Source organism: Hippopotamus amphibius, chromosome 12 (assembly GCF_030028045.1).
Source record: "Hippopotamus amphibius kiboko isolate mHipAmp2 chromosome 12, mHipAmp2.hap2, whole genome shotgun sequence".
Lineage (NCBI taxonomy): Eukaryota > Metazoa > Chordata > Mammalia > Artiodactyla > Hippopotamidae > Hippopotamus > Hippopotamus amphibius.
In genome coordinates this window covers 62,912,491-62,928,026 of record NC_080197.1, presented here as the reverse complement: position 1 = coordinate 62,928,026, position 15,536 = coordinate 62,912,491, and the positions used below count along the sequence as shown (strand labels likewise).

The 15,536-nt window shown below is 33.7% G+C and overlaps 1 protein-coding gene across 1 annotated transcript in view; it reads right to left on the bottom strand.

The window, feature by feature from the left end:
- Positions 1-15,536, bottom strand: part of SLCO1A2 (solute carrier organic anion transporter family member 1A2) — a 40,578-nt gene that overhangs the window by 4,936 nt on the left and 20,106 nt on the right. Inside the window, exons 9-14 of the mRNA XM_057701937.1 lie at positions 13,648-13,812; positions 12,108-12,303; positions 7,692-7,857; positions 6,607-6,779; positions 2,401-2,465; positions 1,711-1,828 (exon numbers count right to left, since the gene is read on the bottom strand). Coding sequence (XP_057557920.1) covers positions 1,711-1,828; positions 2,401-2,465; positions 6,607-6,779; positions 7,692-7,857; positions 12,108-12,303; positions 13,648-13,812 — 883 coding nt within the window. The remainder of the gene's footprint in view (positions 1-1,710; positions 1,829-2,400; positions 2,466-6,606; positions 6,780-7,691; positions 7,858-12,107; positions 12,304-13,647; positions 13,813-15,536) is intronic.

Genomic DNA, 15,536 nt, shown 5'->3' with positions numbered 1-15,536 from the left:
TGGTATATTTAGGCTTATATGTTCAATTATTTTGTGTGCTTTTATTTTCCTATGCCTTACTTCCATCAAATTTTCCTTAATCCTTTCCCCACTTTCCATTTGATGGTAATAAACGTGTGATCATCCTTACATTTTTGGCCAGTTTTTAAGTTCATCAGTATTTCCGTTCTCAAGAACTATAAAAGAGTCCTAGATCTCACCTGGATTTTAAGGTAACAGATTAGCCTGCCATGGTTGCGTGGCTGCTGGCAGAAGATACAAGACTCCTTGGTCAGAGACAGAGGACTTTTTTACTCTCAATATAGCAATCACCACAAGCTTCATGTTCAGGTTAGTTTTCAGCCCCCAAGTCCCAAAGTGAGGACACGGGAGACCCAGGTGGATATTGTGCACACACTGGGTTTGGGTCACAGCTAAGCAATCCTGAGTTTAGGAAATCTCAATCATTTAAATGGGTTGAAAGCAAATCTGCCAACATTTGCCCCAGAGGGAGATGTTACCTTTATCATCATGGGCAGAAAAGTCTGCTCCAGAGGGAAAGACCATTTTCATCTTCCAAGGTCATTTACTATTCAAACATCTTTGAAAAGATAGTTCAGAAAAAAAAAACCTCTGCCAACAAGGTATGCCAAAATTCAAGGAACCCATGAAGAATTGTCTATCAATATGTAACTCTTGTTTTTACACTGTATTATTTTCTAATGAATTTTCTCATGAGTACACTTCATTGGTCATTCTAGTTCACCTGATCATCAGAGGATGGTACCAAATATAATAATTTTGTCTGAAATAGCATTTAATCAAGGCTGCTAACAACAGGAATCAAAGCAGCAGGATGAGGCCAACCTACACTAGGGATCCTTGGCTTTCCTCAATTCTGATGGAAATCCATTGCATGCACGGTATATACCTGGGCCCGCCTCCACATTACCCATGTAGAACTTTAGGGGAAAGAGGAACTGATGAAAACATGAATCTATTTTTGTTTACTCTCTTCACAGTTTTTGACATATATCCTTTTACTGATCAAGAGAAGACCTTAGACTATTTTAAATAATGCTAAATCATTTTTAGAAAATGAAAGAATTTTCTTACTGCCTAATAAAAAGAGATTAATATAAATTTAAACCAAATTCATGACTCATAATGGAAAAGAATGTGAAAATAAAAAGAATATTGGAAGAGTATTGTTCAAAAACAGGTTAATTTTATCATATGAGGTTTGTTCAAAATCAAATCTATATTAACAAAAAACAAGGCTTTAAGGGACATGAAAAATATTGTGTCAGTGAAATTTAATAAGGGAGGAAGAAATACCATTTTAGAAATCAGAAGTGGATGGCAAAAGAAAGTAAGGATTTAAGCTAGTAGGATGCTGAAATGGTGTAGGATTAAATGCAGATACTTGAGAGTAATATAATTTAGATAGGTAGCTTTCATACAGCCATGACCTTCAATAATATATTGACTGCAACCAATTTAAGGAAGAAGCTTTTGAGAGCCGCCCATGCTTATATTTATCAAGTACTTTGAAAATATTGAGGAAATAAAATTCTAGTATATAAATAAGAAATGAAGGTACAGTACCAGTATCTATTATGGAAACAAAGCCAAAAGTAGTCTGGTCATTTGACAAAGAAAATGTTAGACATGAGTGGTACCATTTTATGCACAGTCTTAGAAAGCTATTTAAAAAATTATTATCTTTACCTGAAGTTGGTAGAATCATACATCCTGCATGCCCCTGACTCACCACATTTCAAAGTTCCCCAGTGTAAGCATGTGGAGTCCACTAAAGCTCCAAAATATATAGGTGCGGGAATTCCAGCTACGATTAAAAGGGAGAAAGAAAAGCCCATTAGCAAGGTAAGAAGATATATTGTTTTGTTTGGAAACATTTTAACTTTCTCTATTTGTAGAACAAATAAAGTTTAACAAAATATACATCTATTGCTTTAAATTTTACTTTTAGGATCTGGAAGTTACTTTAACTGTAAAGTTTTTAGATTATAAAAAATAAGTAATCTGATGGATAAATGCAAAATAAAAATTATCCATAGAGAAAAACACTGAATTAATGATTCTTTATTTTTTCTCTGCAATATTTTGGGTCAATCACATGCACACTATATTTTCACAAAGCATTTTCTGTTCCTTTGCTTTTCAAATTGCATTGATGAAAAGCAATTGATGAAAAGTAGAATTAAGGTTAAATAGGTCTTTTTCAAATAAAAAAGAGAAGCTCTCCACTTCTTTTTGTTCTTCAATCTCATACTGATTACAAAGTGCTGTTTAAAAGCAGAAGGGATATTTGCTAGATGTTACTGTGAGGGAGTGATTTCATTTATTTAGTATTTAATAGTGGTCTGATGTGATGTTGGGAAAAATAACTATTTTTACCAAATACTCTTGTGCAAAATGCATGTAATCCCACACCAAGAGACTTCTCTTCAGGCTTGATACACCTAAAAAATAAATTCATGAATTTACAAAATAGACATTTAAAAACTACCATAATTTCTTAAAAGAACTGTTTGTGTGATAGTAGCATACTGAGTATTAGAAATTTTTTTTGCATGCTCAGGTCTTGGTTCAAGGCCTGATTATCCAGTTCATAACCTTCACAGGAGCCCCACCTCTGGTCCTTGGCATTTTATCCATCACTTTTTGCTCATTCATTTCTATCATAAAGTTACCAAGGAAGAAAATGTTGTATATCAGTTGATTTCTACCCCAGTATCCTCTTCTTGAATCGTAGTTCTTGATTCTAATGGTTAAACCTTTAGCCTAAAATAAGAACAATGCAACCCTAAGTGTATTTAAATTATTTGTATTAACAAAATACGGAAAAGTCAAGAATACACAAAAGAAAATGTAAGGAGAAAAGAAATCCAGAATAAAAATTTTCAAAGGAAAACGATGAAAAAAACCCAAAGCAAACATTTTAAGTCACTTGGTATCTTTTCAAGAGTGGCACAGATTCCCCCATTCTCCCCCAAAATTCCCTGACGTTTTCACTGTTGCCTGAAATTCGTATAAGTAGGAATGAAGACTATAATTCTCCAATGGTACTTTTTGTTTGTGCTTCACTCACTTCAGCATTAGCATGGCTACCTGCTCAAAGAATTCACTTGGAGAGTTCCTCTGCATTCCCTTCCCTTCTTTGATTAACTCAAAGCTGAAAAAATGAAAGCAGCTTCCTTCACAAAAGGACGTAATACATTTTTAGCAAAAACATTATATTATTGGCATTTTCTTGGCGTAAGTACTTTAGCAATTTGAACAACTCTTCAGCGTTATAGACTGAGATACAGTTGATCTGGTCATTACCTAACACATTGGTTATTTAGACAACATCAATGATTTTACTGAGAAGGAAGCAAGAAAAACCAGGAGACCTAGCATGACCCTCTTGCTCTCATGGTTACCATTTAATACAGAAAATGGGGCATTTAAATTTTACTGAAGAATTTTTCTTTCTCCTCTATCTCTAACATACCACCTGATATCACAAAAGCATGAAATCCTTATAGCTAGGAAATTGTAAACAGTTTAAACTGTTCTCCAAATGCTATCATTATGTGACATTGATAACAACATTAATTTCTAGAATTCAGAAATAAGAAAGAAAAATTAAAGTGAAAATTATGGGAAAATGCTTAGAGAAATTAAAATAGTTCTTAAAAACTGGCAGAGTAGCATAGACATTGCATCCCTCTACCATCATGGTAGGAGATCCATGGAGATTCCACAAAAATAGAGAAAAGCATAAGTATATCCATAAAAATCCAGATGTTGAACTGAACAATATGATCTTGGCAAGAGATGGAGGAAGAGACTAAAGACATGAAGAGAGCTGAGAGCATGATTAAGTATTTACCTTAATAGAAAGTAGACATTAATACTGAAAAGTTTTGAAATTGATAAGTAAAACAGAAATGTAGTTAAGAATTTCAATAATCATGTTAGCCATTGGAAAGATATGACTTTTAAAGCAGCAGAAGAAAATCCAATAAATACAATGGAAAGCAAAAAAAAAAAAAAAAAGGCAAAAAGAGAGTCAAATAAATAGAATATATGAAATAAAGAGGCAAAGAGACCCCTATCACAATAACTACAATAAATATAAGCAGGTTAAACTCACTCAGATCTAGCATATTGTCTATAAAGTGAAACAGAATAATGAAGACTGAAAAGAAAGGGAAGAAAAAAGATGTAATAGGAAGCAATGAACCAAAAGAAAGCCAGTACTGCAATTTTAGTAAGAAACAAAATAGAATTCCCTGAGAGAAATGACTAAAAGATAAATAAGAAAATTAAGTGCTTCTAATTATAGAAGTATAATGATCCAAGACACATTTACATCCTACAATATAACCTCCAAATATATTAATTAAAAAGCTGATAGAATTATAGGAAGAAATACATCAGCAATTTTTAAAGATTTTAACACCCATCTCCAAAAAAACTGTTGAATTAAGCCGACAAAAAACAAGCATAGATTTACAAAATTTAGATAACAGTGATTAACTTCAATCCAAGAAATATGGAAACTGTATATCCAAACTGTATATTTGTAATTGTACATGGTACTATATATATAAAATATATACATAATATATATTATGTGTGTGTATGTGTGTAGTATCTATAAAGGAAATTTTAATTAAATGGAAAAATATTCCGTGTTCACAAATATTTGATGTCAGTTTCTCCAATTAATATATAGAACCCATACAATCAAAGTTCACATGTGAATATAAAGATCCATGCATAGATAGCTAAATCAATTTGAGAAGAAAAGAATACAGGAAGAGTGAAGGTGAAAGTGGTGGGTGGGTGAGGAAGCAGCTACTGTATGAGACATTAACATATGCAATGTCATGGGTATGAGAACAGACAAATAAAACTGTGGAACAGAATAAGAGTGAAAATGGCCCATGTTAAATAAAAACTTTAAATATGATAAATATGGCACCACAAATCAATGTAAAAAAGACCTCTAATATGTGCTATGATGTTGGGAAAATTATTTCATTTTTCAGAGAAAAATAACACTGAATATCTCTCTCCTTGTGCCACACATAAAGATAGACTTGTGATTACTTAACTAGGTAAAGCTGTATAGCTGGTAGGATAAAATTTAGGGAAATACTTTTATAAATTAGAAATATGGAAACCCTTTTGAAATGTGACTCCGCAATACACAAATCCTAAGGCAAGAAAATTGTTAGATTTCAGTACAACAAAATTTAGGATTTAACTTCATAAAAAATACTATGAAAAAACTGAAAGAAAAGATGAGAGATCAGGAGAAGATAATTGTATCAAGCAAACAATATTACATTAATGTCTATAATTCACCAAGAAAAGTACAGGAATTATAATGAAAAATGGGCAAAAACAATGAATAAGCACCTTGAAGCAGAAGCATTTAATAGCTAGAAAAAAGTTTGAAGAAATTCTTAAATTCATTGAATTAGGAAATCACATATTAAAACATCAGTGAGCTACCATTTTACACCCATTGGAAGAGTGAAAGTCAGGAAGTTCAATAATTCTAAGTGTTAGCGAGGGTATAAGGAGGTAGAAATTCCCATGCATTGATGGTACAAGAATAACTCATAAATACTAGCAGTACTTGGTGAATTTATGTATGCATGTGCCTTTTGAACCAAAGCAAATTTATAGCACAACATTATTTATGTGAATATAAAACACAATACACAAAAAAATCCTAATATTTTACAAAGGAAAATACATATTTAAGAACATATGTCTATCATATTAGTGTGGATGACTGCTGGTAGGAAGTAGAGAATGAAATGGTATGAAAAAAATAAAAGTAAAGTAAAATAAAACAATAGGGAAAACTTACCCTACATAGGACAAACTATGAACTGAGAGTTAAGATCAACGTAACTGTTTCAAGATGAAGAAAAGAGAAAACAACACACTTTGTTTACTAGGCATGTTTAGAATTGTTCACAAGGCATGAAGATGCTGTAATTCAAAGAACACATGTAATAAAACTAAGTTTGAGTCCTAGCTCTGCAATTTCCTAGTTTTAGTAAGCCCTTCAACATTTGTGTCTCACAATAGCCTTATTAGACAGTTTGAGCATTCATTATTATACCCATTTTTTAATAAAGAAAAAAGGAATTCAGAAAGATCAATTGACCTGCCTTTTGCCCTGTGGATGGTAATTGGTGAAACTGGGACTTCCGACAGCTTTAAACTCCGCTGTCTTATAGGTTGAACTATACGAAATGACTGTGAGGCAACCACTCTGTACCTAGGAGAATGACCATTTCATATGGTTTACCCTAAAATATAAATGTGTCTCTTCTTGTGTTAAAAATGAGAGGTTTGCTAATTTAAGAAATAAGGTAGGAAAGATAGAGAGGGAAATACCAACAGATTAACATTTTTATTACTAACTTCAAAATTTGTAAAATTCTACAATGCTTAGTGGGAGAATCTTAATAAATAGTATATTAGAGCAGCGAGTTCTTAGATATTGTGGGCTTCAAGTGGTTTTCTTAGAAAAAGCTCCTTTACTAAATAACCAGAAATAAATCTCAATAAAGAAAATAATTCTTATACCTCAGGAGAACCATATATCCAGGTATGGCAGATAAAGAATAGATGAAGCTGCTGACCACCGACAAGATTAAAAAGTACTGTAGCATCATGGAACAGTCCTGCCCCTTGTCACATAGCCCAAGAACTGCTGATGAATTTCCTGGTGTTTGAATGCAGCTACAATTTTGGAACACCTGCCAAAAAATAATACATGTGTTTTAGGAAGGAAACTCTTGAACACAAATCTCAAATATTTTCTACATTCCCAATTAGGTCAAGATAGACACTGTTTATTCCCTTTATTCTCACATCCTTTGTGGTGTCTCTCAGGATTATACCATGAAACAAAACAGACCAAAGAAGAGTATTTCTTTCTAAATTTATTGAGCAAATTTGCAATAGCTTAGCTGTCCTAAAGTCATACTTTTTAAGAACACATACTGTTTTGCCACATGCTGACTATGACAATGAAATTTGTTCCAGAATGCTCAGTTGAAATATTTAGATACTTACTGATAAACAAAGCTTTGTTTCAAAAAATATAGTTTATTTCACAAACAGAAAAAAGTCAACCCTTTCTGAATTCTTATGTTCCCAGGTTTTGATAAGAATCAAATTTTATATTTTATTTGATTACCAAGCAACATTATAAGTGATGTTTTTTAGGCAAGAAAACATGCCCAATTCCATCTTCTTAAAAAGCTGTCAGGACGTAAAAAACACAGAAAGCACATGTGTACATATACACAGAAAAAAAGAAAAAAAAAAGCAAAGCAATTAGCTAGATAATTGAGAGCAAAATTGCTGACTTTATCTCAGTCTAGAATATATTTAAATGGAATTAAGTAATAATGTCAACTGCTGTGAAATTAAAGATCGGTTCTCAGACATGGTCAAGGTTTTAAACAAGATATAGGAAGTAAAAGGTAAATCAAGTGAGCATATAGAAAGTAACATTTTTTCCACAAAAAAAAAGAAATTAATTTGGTTTTAAGGAAAGACTTTAATTTTTCTTTTGTCAAACGTGGAGCCAGTTCATAGTTGGAATGTGCCAATGCAGTGCATAAAAAAAAAGTTCTGTAAAAAAAGCCAATAGGATGTGTTACCATGTTTATTCCTGTTCCAGAGGATGTCTCACAACCTGCAAGACAAGCTGACATGTATGACAAACCATCGTTTCCACATACAGGGTCCCATATTTTAGTTGGGCAGTTACAATCCATGTTGCAGTCACCAAGGATGATATTTCCCACATGTAAATCTTGTTGCATTCTGAAATGATTTAAAATAATGCCATGGATATTGAAAGAATATTAGAGCATTTTCTTTTTCTTTTCACCTCAATTCACAATTATATTTCTTCTGCTCCCCAAAATAGAAACAGAAATCTTCCAACTGTCAATATATGACCTGGATACTATAACTTCAGCATAAAACATACCTTGCTTTGGTGACCATAGCCAATTTTTCAATGATTTCTTTCAGGTAAACAAAAGCCAATAAATGAGCATTAACTGAACATTTACTATCAGAAAGTATTTTTCCAGGTATTAATTAGAACTCAAAAATGAAGATGAACAAATCCTTGTGTTTGGTCCATATGGTAGAAAATAACAAGAGAGATCATATTTTATAAAAGCAACCTCAAGGGCTCAAAATCTGTAAGAGCAAAATCTTTAAGTGCAATTTATAATGTAGATAATACATTTAGTGCCAGAAATATAATTACTTGAGTAAACAAACACATTCTTCCAGTATAGAAAGAGTTCAGTGATCATCAAGAAGACCAATTAGCAGCTATCCATAAATAAGACACCATTGTGAAAATCCTAGAACCCAGCAGTGAGGCTGGAGCACCTCCTGAACCACAGAGACCAAGAATGATGATCTTAGAAGGATAAAAGGAGCAGTATCACTCTGATCGGATTATCCCTCCCCCAGGCTAGCACAACACCACATCAAGAGAAACCCCCCAGGCCTATGGTTTCTCCAGTGAGAAAAGAGAGTCCAGAGCCTCCAGGTTGTGGAATGCTTCCCAGGAGGCCCACTCGGATCTTGCCACAAGGGGATCACTGGGAGAATCTGGGAGGTTTGACCACTGGGGATCAGACAGAGAAGGAGAGGGGGACAGGACTTATAGCAACCAGCACTCAGATCTTGGTAAAGTGCATTCCTGCTTTCAGCAGCACCCAGACAGGGATCCCAGCTAATACTTCTATCCATCTGCAGAGCTGAGTGGTGGCCCCAACTGGCCAGAGAACTCAGTTGGCAGTTTTGCCTGATTTGGGTCCCTAGTCAAGGGGCCATCTTGGCCACAGAGCTCTGCCAACTGCTAAGCATAGCCTCCAGTCATCCAGAAAGCCTAGCCAGAGAACTTAGGCAGCCACAGAGCCCACCCTACAGCCACAAAAGACCCTGAATTGTCAAATAGTCGAAGGAATCTTGAGAAAGAAGAATAAAGCAGTAAATATCACAATTCCTGGTTTCAAACCATATTAGAAAGCTATAGTAATCAAAACAGTATGATACTGGCATAAAAACAGTCACATAGATCAATGGAACAGAATAGAAAGCCCAGAAAAATCCTATGCCTGTATGTCAGTTAATTTACAACAAAGGAGCCAGGAATATATATGATGGAATTGGGAAAGTCTCTTCATAAATGGTGGTGGGAAAACTGGACAACTACATACAAAAGAATGAAACTGGATCCTTATCTTACACCATGTGATATCTTACACAAAAAACAACTCAAATTGATTAACATTTAAATTTAAGACCAGAAACCATGAAACTCCTAGAAGAAAACTTAAGGGGTAAGCTCCTTGACTCCAGTATTTGCAATGACTTTTTTGTATTTGACAACAAAAGCACAAGTAACAAAAGGAAAAATAAATGAGTGGGACAACATTAAACTAAAAAGCTGCTGCCACAAAAAGCTAAACCATCAACAAAATGAAAAGGCAACCTATGAAATGGGAGAAAATATTTGCAAATCATATATCTGATGAGGTTAATTTCCAAAATATAAAGAACTCATACAACTCAATAACAAAAACCAAATGATCTAATTTAAAAATGGGCAGGGGACCTGAATAGACATTTTTTTCCAAAGAAGACAGACAAACGGCCAAAAAGGTATATGAAAAGATGCTCAACGTCACTAAGTATCAAGGAAATGCAAATCAAAATCACAATGAGATATCACCTCACACCTATCAGATGTTTAAAAGGATGTCTATTATCAAAGGCAAGAGATAACAAATGCTAGCAAGAATGTGGAGGAAAGGGAAACTTTGTGCACTGTTGGCGGGAATGTAAATTGGTATAGCCCCTATGGAAAACAGTATGGAGTGTCCTCAAGAAATTAAAAACAGAACTACCATATGATCCAGCAATTCACTTCAGGCTATTTATCCAACGGAATGAAACATAGACTATTGAAGAGGTATCTCTATTCCCGTGTTCGTTGAAGCTTTATTCATAATAATAGCCAAGACATGGAAACAACATTTGTGTCCATTGACAGATAAGTAGATAAAGAAAATGTGGCATCTATCTATCTATCTGTCTATATGTATATATCTCCATATATATCCATATACACAATGGAAAATCACTCACCATAGGAAAGAAGAAAATCCTGCCATTTGAGACAACATGGTTGAGCCTTGAGGGTATTATGCAAAGTGAAGTAAGTTAGAAAGAGAAAGAAAAATACTATATTATCTCACTCATTTGTAGAATCTAAAAAAAACAGACTCATGGAAACAGTAGATTGGTGGTTGCTGGGAGGCAGGAAAAGGAATGGGTAAATGTGGTCAAAGGGATAAGCTTTCAGAAATAAGATGAATAAGTTCTGGGGATATAATGTACAGCATAGTGACTAGAGTTAACAATACTACATGTTTTAAAGTTTCCAAGAGAGTAGATATTAAAATTTACCACACACACATAAAATTGTAAATATGTGGGGTGAAGGATGTGTTAACTAACCTTATTGTGATAATCATTTTGCAATATATAATGTATCACATCATCAGAGTACACACCTTAAACCTACATGATTTTTTTTGTCAATTATATCTCAGTAAAACCAGGAAAAAAAGTTTTTTTTTACAAAAGTTCTAACACAGAGAAAGACCAATATCATACGATATCACTTACATGTGGAATCTAAAAAAATGGTACAAATGAACTTATTTACAAAACAGAAGCAGACTCATGGACACAGAAAACAAATTTATGGTTACCAAAGGGGAAGGAGGGGAGGGATAAATTAGAAGTTTGGGATCAACTGATACACACTACAAAAAATGAATAGAATTATGTAAAAAATAAGTAGCTTATATAAAATAGATAACAAGAATCTACTGTATAGCACAGGGAACAATATTCAATATCTTACAACAACCCATAATGGAAAAGAATCTGAAAAAGAATACATATATATGTATGTAACTGAATCACTTTGCTGTACACCTGAAACTAACACAACTATACTTCAATTTAAAAAAAGATCTAAAGGTCTAACAAGAACATTTTTCTTATGTTTAATGTAATATGATGGAAAGAACCTCAGCATGGGAGTCTAGAAACTGAATTATAGTCCTGATTCACAAGATTATGCCTTTTTACACATTTGCTCTGGGAATCAGGATAATTGGAGATGGAGATAATCTTTAAAATTTTACCAATTTTAAATTCTATTTTTCTATATTGATGGAGTTGAAGAGGTTTTCCATGACCTCCCTTTGTCATTTGCTCCCTCTGAATCTCAATTCTTCAGCTATAAAATGGAAGTAACAATAGCTATCTTAAATAGAATTTGCAAGACAAATCATTTAAAATTACTTTTATGATTAAATACTTTATATTATTCCAATTGGATAGTCCTTGATAATTTTAAAGGGACCATTTTAGGATGCTCTTCATTTCATTTTAACTAATTCTCCATTATCTAGATATGTCCTACAAATGAATTTTTAAAATTCTCATTAGTATGCAAAACCTTTCTGTGAACCTCAGTAACCCTCAAAATGCAAATCTGAAACCATTCAATGATAGAGACATACCTATACAAATAAAATACATAAATTTATATAAGCATTGATATATCATGTATTAGGATTCAGTTAAGCCTTTCGTGGAAACATATAAAGGTGATTGAGACTACATAGTCAACTCTTAATTTTACCCATAATTTTACCCATGGTTGTATAAAATATGTGGATAACACATCCTAATACAACCAAAAACGATAGGTAGTTTCCGTGTTATTCATTTTACTACCTACTAGGATATCACAAAGACACACACACACACACACACACACACACACAAGCATAATCATAAGCTCACTAACTCTGTGATATATTCCCAACCTCTATAATAAGACGGAGAAAGACCACAAATTACTGTCATTAACTCCAATTAGCAAATAATCTGGTCATGGATAATCATTGTAGAAAATATGTTATTTACTGTTGAAAGAGTATAATGTTCATTAGAAAACAACATACCCTTCATAAGAGGTGGTTATGCCAGCAACTGAAGAATTATCACAGATCATGAGAAAACACAAAAAATAGAGAAGATACTCAATTAAAGATAACCAGCATCCTATGTGGGCAGCTTGTATGACAGTAATCTTGAACTTCTTCATAATTAAACCGCCAACTATATATCCAATGCATATCGGAGGTAAGTTATAAATACCTATAAATGCAAGTAAAATATTATGTACAAAGTGATTTAGCAAAGGAACAAACATGATGCACATTTATCTGATATGTCTTACATAAAAAACCATTTAGGATCAACTCATAGTGAAGAAGGCTAATTTAAATTTATCATCATTTAGTTATGTGTTACATACAGATAGATTTTTAAATGCCCCACAACATCGAAGTATATTTTGGAAGACTGTTATCATTGTCATTCATTTAATCAATAGCAGTAGGCTATAAATTTCTTGCATGCCTGGATCATGGTCTATATCTCTTTTCTTAGGATCTAGGTAGAAGTGACAAGTCAAAGTCGACCAGCCATTCATTGCTTTTCATTTCTTTGGATGGGATTATGTATATAATGATCTGTATATAAAGTATACAGTATTATATAATCATATATAGAATAATTTGTATGATTCTGCAGCTGCTTATTCCCACTCTGGTTGTTAAGAATTTGACTCAGCTCAAGGTAATTTAGAGGTACTTTGCTAAGCCTATGATTGTCAAGTGTCTTTACATTTCATGTCTTGATGCTACAGACTAGCATTCTCCCTCCCCCAGTCCTTCCCCCAAAAAAGGAAAAAAAAAAAAAAAAAAACCAAGGGAAAAGACAGCCCTAGGTTGCATCCTTACAATGCCAGTGTCTGTTTAGTGAATCACATTCTTGGTAGAGCTTGTTTAATATCCATTCTAGAGGTCCATACCAGAGAGTCTAATTTAGTATGTTTCAGATGGGTCCCAGGTATCTGAACTTTTAACAAACACTCTAGGTGATATGGATACATGTAATCTGGAAATTCTCTTTTCAAAACAGTAAAAAGATCCCAGGAGAAACTCAGGGTGGAATAGAACCATGGAGGTTAGTTTGGTTGCAGGAAAATCAGAATGCATGGGCTTCAGAGACATCTCAAAACAGCAGGGGAGCCAGGGAATTAAGTTAGAAACTGTGGAATTCATGAATTGGAGCCAGAAAAGTAAAATCTGGAGTGAAACACAACTCCTAATGAGTTAACTCTGTCTTACTTTTCACATGAATGAATTGACAATCTGAAAATCGTATCTAACTTGTGAATTCCCCAAGATTTCCACAAATATTTCTAATTGCATTCTGACAGGAGAGCCAAAGAGAGAAGAAAACCAGGGTCTTCTGGCTTCTTCCCTTCCCTACCCTCTCTTGATTTCCCTGGAGAGCAGAAGGGGAAGATGTCCCAGAGACAGAAATAGTCTAATAGATTTCAATGGAGGAATTTCCTAGACTCAACATCACTCTGTTCATCATTTCATGGAAAAAAAAAAGTTGGGCTACAAATGCAGAGAAGAACTAACATACCAATGAGAAAGATTGCATCTGAAGCTGATTTTCCATAGTGCTGTTCCAGATATTTAGGCATGAAGGAGATCATATTGACAAATGCATTAAACTGCAGCACACTTATTAGTATAAAAAGCATGTAAACTGGGTTGCACAAAAGACTTTTCATGAACGGTAAAAAATCTGAAAGGAAAAGATGACAACAGTGTCACACTAATTTGGCTTTGCATTTTATGACTGACTTTTTCTAAAATATCAACCTCCCCTCTAAAGTATGTTTTTTTTTGTTTTATAATGCACATGTGTTTCTTTGCTCTTTTTGCCCCTTGAAAGCTAAAGTTATTTCATTGTTTTGGTACCTTCTGCAAGACAGTGAGGCAGGTGACTGGAAAAGGATCAATCAGAACACAATTGTTTTGCCTTCACTAAGTTACCATCGTGACTCAAGGAAAAAGTATAACGTGACTAAAATATTGTCCAAATTCACAACATTTCCTTTTTTATCCTTCTCTTTTCCTTCTACTAATATCCTCTCTTCTCTAGAGATGATCTAGAATGAAAGATGCTTGTTCTCTTGTTCTGTTCTCTAAAGTCAGGAAAGAAATCAATTTGATAAAGAAGTTCACACTCAAATATTGATTAATCATTACTGAATAATTTAAAATGAAGACACATGTGGAAAGTCATGACATATAAAATTTCTCAAGTACTAGGCATTTCTCTGCTTCTAATGGTTTACAATCTTTAAAAATACAAACCCCCAGGTCTCACGCCCTGTGATCCTGATTCATTTGGTATATACTAAAGACCATGTAAATTTAACTAAAACGTTGTCCTGTTTGTGTGGGCAGACAAAGCTTGAGCCAAGTTTGTGGCCAGCTCGAGCAAATGTTCTGGGTCACGCTGTCTCCATTTTGGGTCAAAGTCTCATTTATAATTTCTTTTCACTTTTCCTATCTCCATGTTCACTGTCTTGATTTCCTTACTTATTGTGTATTATCCTGGTTTGCTTAATAAACAGCCTAAAATCCATTCTAGAACAAAGTGTCAATCAATAAACAAATTGGAAGAGGAGGAAGCATAGTTTAAAGCAAAGAAATGGATTCTAATTGTAGAATTCATATTTATGAATATAGTACACGGAGGGGAAAGACTTGTGTTCACAGCTCTTTGGAGCTTTTTAAATCGCGCATGTTTCTTGACATCCTGTCCTAATAGATGAGTCTCAGTAGTTTCCATTTCTTTTCTATATGTCGTTTACTAAGTTAAGCCCTTTCCTAGTTTATCTTGCAGACTACAAACGATATTCTGTGTTAAAATCCCCTACCAGTCCATACCAGCCCTTTGACGAGTTGTTAATATAATCTTAAGGACTCTGAGAATTTGTAAGATTCTGAATTGGCTGCTAGTGATCTGAGAAGTATTAAATTATGTTCAATTGTGGTTTAAGTGAATTTGTAACTGTTAAAAATTCTGTGCAAATTGTTATTATAACTTACTGTGATGGCAGAAGTGGCAACATCAACAATAATAACACTAATACTAGTAAGCGATAATAATAGTAATACGTGTCAGAGCTCCTTTTACCTTCACCCAACAACTCTACAATAATAAATACTATTTGATCCCTATCTTAGAGGTAAGGAAACTGAGCCCCCCATCACCTTCCATATGAACACTCTAAGAATTCCAGGGGTGGGTTGGGATGGGATGAATTGGGAGATTGGGGTTGCCATATATACATTACTAATAAGAAAAAAAATATCAAATTGTACACTTTAAATATATGCAGTTTATTGTATGTCAATTGTATCTCAATAAAAGTTCTTAAAGAAAAAAAAAAGAATTCCAAGGCCTAGGCCATACCTTATACTAATTAAATCAGATTTCTGGGGAATACTACAAAA